At 39.0% G+C, this 10,241-nt stretch overlaps 1 protein-coding gene across 2 annotated transcripts in view; it reads right to left on the reverse strand.

Annotated features, from left to right (window-relative positions):
• Positions 1 to 8,708, reverse strand: part of arhgap21b (Rho GTPase activating protein 21b) — a 34,652-nt gene extending 25,944 nt beyond the window's left edge. For both annotated transcript variants that reach the window (XM_083927809.1, XM_083927808.1), the window contains exons 1-3: positions 8,549 to 8,708; positions 7,100 to 7,301; positions 65 to 247 (exon numbers count right to left, since the gene is read on the reverse strand). In XM_083927809.1, coding sequence (XP_083783935.1) covers positions 65 to 247; positions 7,100 to 7,171 — 255 coding nt within the window. In that variant the 5' untranslated portion in view covers positions 7,172 to 7,301; positions 8,549 to 8,708. The remainder of the gene's footprint in view (positions 1 to 64; positions 248 to 7,099; positions 7,302 to 8,548) is intronic.
• Positions 8,709 to 10,241: the final 1,533 nt, after the last annotated feature.

Here is a 10,241-nt window from a genome sequence, read left to right on the forward strand (position 1 = left end):
GTACTGTATGAAACTCATGAAAGCTTCTGACAAGTTTAATAGCAAATACAATCCTGAAATTTACCGGGAAGCAGTGCATGGTAGACTCCGGTGGGTACACAATGAAGTGACGCAGGGTGAAGCCAAATCCTTGGGAAGTGCGTCGCAAACGCACGGTTTTAGGTCTCGGCCATGAGAATGTCTCCTCTTCTGTTGCATATTGTGCTGAAGGAGAATCATCCAGGCTTCTCCACTCTGGAGATTCATTCTACACAAAAAGAAAGGAAAGAAATTAAATGGAGTAGTCCTACTTTCACTCTTACAGATATCTGTTAAATTTGTGCTGAAAAATGTTGCTATGAAATCTGGAAACTGAAACTGTGAATGTTGGAATACCCCAGTGCTCAAATGCCAAAACAATGCAGTCTGGTAAAGTCATGGTGTCCCATTTATACAGTTGGAGAGTGGAGTATGTCAGGCTTCAGGGCTTTGGACACCCACCCCTCTGTTTACTGGCTATTTATAGCCTCACACCTTTGTGTGTGCAGCAACACCTCCCTTTACTCAGGTCTCCCCCATATCATATTCCCTGTTCCAGTACAACTTTCAGGAACACCTCTGTTCAAACTGTCTTGTATTACCCCACTGCAAAAGAAATATTCCTCCCCCTGCCCTGTGGAGCATAGACTTTCCCCCACAATGTGAGGAATTTGATGAGCTTGCATTCACGCTACCTTTGCCTGGGCAGATATATTGAGTAAAATGAAAATCAGAGTGAATCACCTTTATGTTAACATAGCCAGGGCTAACTAAGATAAATAACAATTCTACCAGAAGACTTTTCTACTTGTGATCAATGCAGCTGGAAAACTAAACAAAGTCTGCTAATCTGTTCTGTATGTTTTGATTAGAAGAGAAATAAATCTTAGATGCTCTCCCACTTGGTCCACCTGTTGCTGGCAGTAGTAAATGAGCCAAACCAATTTTACAAAGACAAAAAACATGAGCAACAGTTTGTTCACACCAACTTAAAACAACAACCACCCCGTCCAATTGCTCCGAGTATGTCACAGGATGAACATTCAGCCTCACACTCAATGGCTCATAAGAAATTAACTGTGTGCCTGAAGGTCTGTGTCGAGTTAAAGCATGTTTCATTGTACTCTTTGCAGTAAACTTTTAAAACAAATATTTCTGAAAGAGACAGTGATATAAACTACATGGATCAGCGTGTACTTTAAGCGGCACCCAGAGCTGAACACATACCACATAAGGACTTTCAAACGTGCACTGTAGAGAGTAAGGACACCATGGCTGGCTGGGAAACAGAGCTGCAGGTGCAGCTGACACCCATGTATTTTGATGAAACTAGCAAAACAGGTTTCACTGTGCATAACCAAGCTTCAGCTGATCTGTGATACAAGCACTTTCATGTTGTGGTCTGATTCTCTATGAGTGCTAGGTGCCTTCACGCCACCAGAAAAAGTTAAAATCCATACCCTGAGAAGCACTTGTGGTGATACGGCAATAGTTCAACTGGATGTTTGAAATGCCTACATTGCTCCCCTCGTGTCTCCGGGGCAAGCCAATCCCAGTAAACTGGATCTGATTTAGCAGCCAGTGCACAGGGCAATTTCCAACCCTCTGATCTTTAGATGTGGAGGACAGAAGGGGGTGTGGGCCCCCTGACAGACACATGCCATGCATTGTTACCATTGCCACTTGCATAGTTAATACTGGGACATTCCAGGTCAATAAATTCCAGACCCACACATGCGCCAGTTTCCCTTTCCTACCATCTAATAAAAAACTATAATATTAAGAATGGAGAACAAAGCAGGACTCCGGCGTAAGCCTGATAAACCAGATTGTGCTGTTAAATAAGGTCAAAAGGGAATCAACATAAAGAAGAAAATTATGAGATTACTTGCCAAAAAATGGGCTACAAAGAAAAAGAACATGAAAGAGAACGCCTTCATCAAAACACACACCTAGTCTCTCCTGACCACAAATGAATGACTCTCACCCATTTATGAATCACCAGAATTCTAGACTGATATTTGCACTGGGTGAGGCAGCTGGGAGAGAGTTTTCAGTAGGTTCTTCTTCTGGTGACCAGGCATGTGTCTGGGAACACTTATTTCAACCACCAGATCCAAGTTAGTCCAAAAAAAACAGCTAAACCAACAATGAATTGATCCTTCAAACAAGAAGGTGCCTGTTTAACATCAGCCTGATACATTGTGCCTTGTTACTTTGTATCACAGATCTTTATTGTAGTTAAAAACTATTATAAACATGTTAATGAGCCACACCACTGCAATGGTTGGCCTGTTCCTTTTCACTGAGTCATTTACATAATGCTTTCATAAATATTCAAAAGAGTACAACAATGTGCATTAATCCGTAGCTGACAACACCCCCCAATATGCATTTTATCTACCCGTTTAAGTGCTAAAAACAACAGTGCCCAAGTGTTTAAGGGAATTATCAAGCCTTTTTATAGTTGAAGTATATATTCATTGCAGCTACTGTCAGACGAAACGCATCTGGTCGTTCAATATGAATATTTCACAAATGTTTTTTTAAATGAAAGTGTGTTTAAGAAGTAGCATTCTGCTTAAAGGACTTAACTACGTATTTGACAAGCCATTTTCATGCAAGGGTGTCACACCAAAAATACCTCCCATGGAGTTTCACAATTTTCATAATTATTGAAAGGAAAAAGATATGCGTTCTTTTGGTCCTGTCATGCATATTTAATATTTGAAACTGCTCTATAGTGAAACCAGAACTGGAGTTACATCCAGGTTACAAATACACATCCCTAACAGTTTCTGAAAGAATAAAAGTTGTAAAAAGCTCCTGGCCGAGGTTGAACTGTTTTGGTCAAGGTTGATTTTCTTCAAAATCTATTCTTGTTTGACAAATGGTAAACAATTTGTACCAGAGGCATGCCAGAGTACAAGTGGTTATTTTCTGAGAGATTGTTAGACGACTACATCAGATTAAAGGACAGACAGACCAATACCACCCACAAACATCAGAAATTTTAGGGGAAAGACAGCACATGCACAGCTGTTTACAAACCGCAAATGTTGTTATCTGTAGGCTAGGTACACTGAAAACGAACTGGAATTTCCACCTTGTCTATTTTAACAGATATCATGAAACCACACAGCATGGCCTGTATGTTTAAAAACCTCTGCTGACATCAACAGATGACAGCACCACATGACATCAGCTCTAAAACATCCGACAAGTACATAGAATTAAAATGTAAAGAAACCTAGTTCTCTGTGGGCTGCTAAATTCTACACCACATCCCGTCCAAACCAAGCACTTAACTGTGAAAAGCCTAAGATAATGATACAGGGGGTCACTGGCTAGACCTGGGCGTTACAGCCATGTAGTGCAAGACAAGGTTAGGAGAATCATTACTCAGCCTGTGGACACGTGATGTGTATTTTGTGAATGCCATACTTCTGTCCTATGGTTGCTGTTCATGCAAAAAAAAACAATTTCATACCAAAACAGATATCTAAATTCATAATTTATGTCTCATACATGTTGGTTTAGGCCTCTAACTACAGTGAATTGACACAATAGTATAAAGGCTTGTCCAATATGGGACAATCTCACACATTAGCCCTGAATTAGGCAAATTACTTGAAAGTAATATTAAAATTCAGCTGCAGCATATAAACAGAGTATCCATCTTCCAAAAGATGTAAAAATGTCTATTATATATATTTGTCTAGCATTACACCAGTATTTGTCATATGGGTGACGCTTTATATCCTGATCCTCGCACGTTCTGTTCATTTTGCAGTTAAGTTCTTAAGACAATGAGAAAATACTCAGTACTTTTCATTTGTCAAGTGTTGAATTCACAAAAGGAGTATACCAAAATAGGCTTTTTCTTATTCAACTGAATAAAAACATATTGATGCCACACTGCATCTGGAAACAGTAATAATAAATGAATCAAAGCTAAGCTTGAACAAGTCTAAATGCAGAATAAAACCAAGTTAACGGTCTACAGCAGGATCTAGCCATGACACTGGACTGCTCCCCCTCTCCTCTGGGGGAGGAAATTACTGATGTCTATGGTTTCCTGAGAAGAGTGATTTATGAAAAAAAAACAGCTGTTTATTATTTATCACACAAAGCTTTTCCACCATTGTAAATTGAATGACTTGTATATGTATTATTGTTTTCCCTGGTATTAAATGTTAATATTCAAAACTGTTTTAACCAAAGACATTGGTACTGTTGTTTTTGCCCACACCACACATCTCTAACCGATCACATTGCTTAAAGGAAATGATTTAGTAGTGAGGAAAACTGATGTGTCTGCGTCTCCAGTGATTCACTGTTCAATCAGGCTATGAGGTGAGTTATCAAGACACACAAAACATCACAGGCTTTTCCATCTAAGATGACATGGATGTTTTTACTGCAAAGAAACTGTGGATGGAGGAAACACTGAATCACAACGCCCATTTCTTATGTCTTCTCCTGAGACATCACAGACACAACCATAAGACAACAGGAAGTAACAGACTTCTTCTATCCAATTGAAGGTCAATTTTCCCTTCCGATTGCCATCAGTTAGCCATATGATGCCTGCACAGAGGGTTCTGTAAAAGGCAGTCAGCCCAAATGAGATAAACAGTGAGCTTTAATAAGGCCAAGATTGCGAGGAAGGGGGAAGCAGGGAGTTGTTTGTCAATAACCCCCTACAGTGCTAAATATGCAGTATACTTTTGAAACAGTTTACTAATCATATAGGATAGGAGGAACCAATAAATTATGCCACAGACATATCACATAACAACTTTTGGAGATAACAGGGAAAACGTCAACATATTTTCCCCAAAATAAAATAGTTTAGTTAGTAATACTTTATAAATATTATTTTCTGTGATACGGCACAGTAAAAAGATTTAAAAGAGTGATTAAAAAAACATCCACTTTCCGAAGTCATTAAACCTGCAATGTCATCATTTCCAGAAATTGCCAGGGACAGAGACTCCAGGGGGTTTCCGGCTCAAAATTAGCACATGAATTGGTTTGTGTGGCAGCCTTATTAGAGGGACTGCTAAAAGAAGGATTTCTGCACACTGCACTGTGCTTAGGTTTTGCCTCACACCATACACTGAAAAAAAATCTAAAACATGTTCCTTATGCAGGGCTGCTACTTACAATTATTTTCATTGTCAATTAATCTGTTGATCATTTTCTCAATTAGCTGTCTGATCTCTTAAACGTCAGAAAATGGTGAAAAATGTTGACCAATTTTTTCCAAAGCCCAAGATGACATCCTCATTGTTTTGTTCACAACAAACCAGAGAACATTAAAATTTAAGCAGCTGGAGTCAGATAATTATGCCTTTTTCCTTAAATTATTCAAACCGATTCATCGATTATCAAAATAGATGATGATTCATTTATTTGTTGATAACTAATTGATTAATCTCTGCGGCTCTACTCTTATGCAAACGACTTGTTTGTAAACAACAACCAGGGAAGATCGTATATTGAGTTATTTTCTGGGAATATGAGAACATTTTCTACATCTGAATTGTTAAGTGCTATTCAATTAATTAATTGAAGTCATTTAGAAGTTAAAAGACTGTATCAAGATGGTCGTAATAGCAAAGGTAAGCACATTATCCAAGTTTGTTTTTGTAGATGTGACAGTGAAAAAGACTAGATTCAACACAAGCTGTCTCTGCAGCAAGATTTAGGAATGAGCCCTATGTTCAGTATCGCTCTCTTGTTTTCCCCCCTTTGAGAAGGGGATCTTGTTCTTGATTTACATTTTCCCCCAAAACTCAGGGAAAAAAAACTAAGGAATACAAATTTTTTTTTTTTTTAAAACAGAGTCTATTACTAGAGATGCACCGATCCGGGTCAGCTCAGATACTGACTTATCGACTGGATGTCGGATGAATGAGGCCGATCCAGCATTTCGATCCAGTAATTTCTTTTTAATTAATATCATACACAGCAGGTTAATTAAGCCATTGTTTGTTGGGTTTCAGGCAGCTGCTATATTTTATATTACATTTTACAATTTTGTTTGCAGTGCACTTTACATGGACGTGTTATTTATTTTCGCTGCTGATTTACACTTTGTTATTTGTTAATAAATATAATTAAGTACATTTATATCTGTGTTAATTTGTTACCTTTTTAACACCTAACAAAGCTAAATGTTTATGTCAAGCCTGATGCCTTCACTCACATGGCAAGGTATACGGTTCATTCATTCAATAGTAGTATCAGGTCTGTGTCGGGTATCGGCCGATACGCTCACCCCAGTGGTATTGGATTGGATTGATAAAAAATGGACCGTGCATCCCTATCTTTTACTTGCTCATGAGTACAGAACTATCCCCTGCTCTCCTGTGCTTCATTCAATGATTTATATCTAATTCAGCACATCTAGTATGTTTGAAGCAACACATAAGGAGCTTTATATCCCTCGTTTACAGACTATTCACATAGAAGCAGGTGAAGAGCTGAATATTACATTAGAGGCAATCAAGGGAATTAAAGAAAACTACAGGATTTTATAAATAGCTGCTCTTCCATTTCAAAGAGTCCAGGGTTGCTATGTAGTTTATCTTGAAGGTCTTCGTTCAGGCGACAAGCTTTCAGAGGAGCAGATGGCGTCCTGTCTGGTATTACGGGGGTCACAGCTTAAAAATCTGAAATTGTCTCCTCCCACGTCTTCTAGTGATGAGCTTTATTAAAAAAAACAAAAAACTATCTACTTTATTGCTGTTTTGCCGAGGATGGGTTTTGATATTTACATCTATAATGATCAACCAAAGCAGGTTATAAGAAAAATATGGAAATTGGATGGCTATATCTATGAAAAAGAACCAAAATGATTGAAGCACTGGTGAGATAAGAAAGAAAACAATACAACGGGAGATGTTACAAAAGCAAACAGCTGGGCCAAAGTGTCAAACACACTACTCCCCCACCAACACCAAACTGAGAGAGAGAAACCAGAGTTAGTTGCCCCCAAAAACCACTTTCATGGTCACTGTTTGAAAAACGTCATTCATCATTTTACAAAAAAGGCACATGTGTTGTTGTTTACCTCACAGAAAGAAGCTCTTGCTTGTTGTCTCTCATCATCTTCACAAGAATGAACCCAACGTGATGCCATCATTCAACTCCACTTAAAATCCTATTATCCATGAACGCCCATATTGAAAAGGTATCTCCAGCAGGATTCAAGAAAAATTATGTTCCACTCTGTCAATTTTACACCTCCATTCTTGCTTGAGTTCTTAGTCCATCTGTTGTAGAGAGAAGGGGTAGAGAAATGTGATTAGTGCATCTTGTTTTGTTGAATTAGAGGCATATTTCCAAATTAGCTGCTCGGATATGGTATCTCAGATTGTTCAAGAGTTGTAAAACAACAACAATGCCTCAGTTGTTCAACGCACATAATGGTAGATCATCCGTGCTTCATTTCGGACAGTTTAACATTATGCAACAGGCTAACTCTATTTTCTACCTGATGTTTGTACCTTTACACAGCTCTACACTGAGACGCTGGGAACAGGCTGACTTAGTAGCAACGTAACACTGCATGAAATGTGAGCACACGTTAGTTAACAAAGCTGCTAACTGTTATTAAGTACTCCAAGCAAGATGTAACGTTACACTTAACTGAGTATCACCTTAAGTGCATCACTGCATTATATACATAAGGCTTGCTGAATCCGTGACATCTTTTAAAAACCACACACTTTTATAGACTTGCTTTTATGTGGTGTTGTCTTTTTTATGTCATCTATTTATTTATTGTCTGCTTACTGTCTTTTAACCTTATTATAAGTTAATGTCCTTTTTATTAATTACTTGTTGTTTCCATGGTTCTTTTCGTTTATCTCGCCTCGTTGATGTGTATGTATTTTTACGTGCTTTTACTCTTGCTGTCATAGCACTTTGTATAATTGTGTTGTTTTTTTAAAGTGCTCTATAAATAGTTATTATTATTATGTTATTCACGCAGCAACAACAATTTAGGATTGCCGTCCTCAGCGTGAAGCACAACAACGTCAACACTGCATAATGAATGGCCAGCAACAAGTGGACTAACTTACAGACACGGGAGGGAGGCAGGGCGAAAAAAGGTCCGTCACATTTGAAATAAAGTTACAACAAACATATAAAACCGGGATTATAACGCACACGCTCATTACACTGTTTGTATATACATTATAAAACCACAAAACTATGTGATTTAGAGATGGTGAATTTGAATGCCCTCGATGGTCAACGGAGACACGAACAGAGAGCGTGTCGAGCTGTTGTTCTCCAGCGACCGACAAAAGCACCCTTTCCTTTGTTACTTTTAATAAAAAACACAGCACACTAGGTGATGTAAGACGTTGTAGTCACGTCTAATGTTATAAATGGTGTCAACGCTAACTGTAAGGCTTGTAAACTGAGTAAAAGCAACAACCGAGCCAAACCAACTGAGGCAACAGGCTGCTAGCACTGCGGTTAGCATCCATGCTAACTTAAACAAAGTTACCTGTGTAGTTGCGAAGCGTCGTTACAGGCGGGCAACAGCGGCGGCGGAGCTCCATAAAAGCGGCGAGATGAAGTAAAATCATAGCGTGGGAGCTCCACGGTGGTCTGGCATTGTCATAATTTAATATAGTTTGAGTACAAACAGATTCCCGGTGATTATTCCAAACCCACTCAGGGGAGGCGCATGGTGCAGTTTCGTAGCTGGAATTTTTTTTTGGTCCCAGTGTTCCCGACTCTCTGGGAGTCCACCTTCGGTCAACAGGACTCTCTCAGCCAATCACAAGCGACGTTGTATTTGACCGGGCCAATGAGGTGCGAGTTTACAAAACAAGTAAGCTGCGCTTGTAAAAAGGTGGTGTTTTCTAACCGTTCCGTCTAAGTTGAACGAGTCCGGAGCAAACAGACACTGTCTTGAGGGCGTCAAAGTAGAAGTCACACACACACACACACACACACACACACACATACATACATACACTTTTTCACATTTCTTCACATATCAGGATTTTCACAATCCGATCTGCTTTCATTTCATATAAACAACGAGGCTGAACGAGGAGTCACATGTCTTGGTTCAAAGTGAGGTCGAGCAGGGCTTGCATGTGGAAGGCAGTGGATGAGGAATGTGAGTTCACACAGGCTACTCACGGCATATAATCTTTGCTCTCATTATGCCTTTGCATACTCCCCATGACAGATAATTCAGATTTAACTAATTATTGTCACAGTCATTTACTACACACATTCATTGGCACATTGTGGCTGTACTCAAACATAAACACTCAAATGTTCAGGGCCCTAACAAATGTCCCTTTTATTCCTTTCCACCACAAGGGACCACCTGTTCTTGGGATTGGTAGCTTTTGTTGCAGGGGCCAGTTTGCTTTCCTGTCCAGCCAGTTCAATTTCCAGTAGTTCTACTGTGCATATAAACCTTGGGAAATGAATTGGTACCTTCGAAAAAAGTGTTTGAAATAACCAAGTACAAATACTGTACTTCAATACAAATTTGAGACTTGATACTTCATAGGGGCCAATTTTCTACATCTTATTTGTGACAAGTTAAGTGAAATGTTCTTCTGATACCTCTGTACTTTTACTCAAGTAACAACATAGCCTTTGCTTATAATGGAGTATTTTTAGTGTTGATGTCACTTTTATTCAAGTATCTGGACTAAAACACAGGATGATAATAATGTAATTCTATTGGCGTACTTAATCCAGTCATTCATTTTTGGAGCTAAATTCAGTTAAAAGGTCAGAGAGTCGCTTCACTGTAATCCCCAGCAGACCTACCAAGAGGGAAAAAACGGTCTTGTTGTTATGGTACTTTGTGTTCCCTGTTTAAAGACTGGGAGTCATATGTCTGATGTGTACAAAGAGCACAGCCGCTCAACGCTCTCTTTTGTTCCTTATACTACTTTACTTGCAGTTGACCTTTTTAATCAAGGAATGGTAACCCGATGGTTCAAGATACGTCTTATTGGCCAATCTTAAAACCAAAAACCTACAGTCATACAGCACTTAACAGGTTCAGGAGTTTTAGAAATTGAGGAGTCCTTCAAGGAGCTAATTTTCTGTAAAGTTATCTGCACCAGCACATATGACCCAGCAGCTTAATACTCTAAGCATTTTATAGAAAGACATGATTTAAACACACTATTGAGCATGATGTTAGAGCCCTCCTCTGTATT

This window comes from Echiichthys vipera (genome assembly GCF_963691815.1).
Source record: "Echiichthys vipera genome assembly, chromosome: 15".
Taxonomy (NCBI): Eukaryota; Metazoa; Chordata; class Actinopteri; order Perciformes; family Trachinidae; genus Echiichthys; species Echiichthys vipera.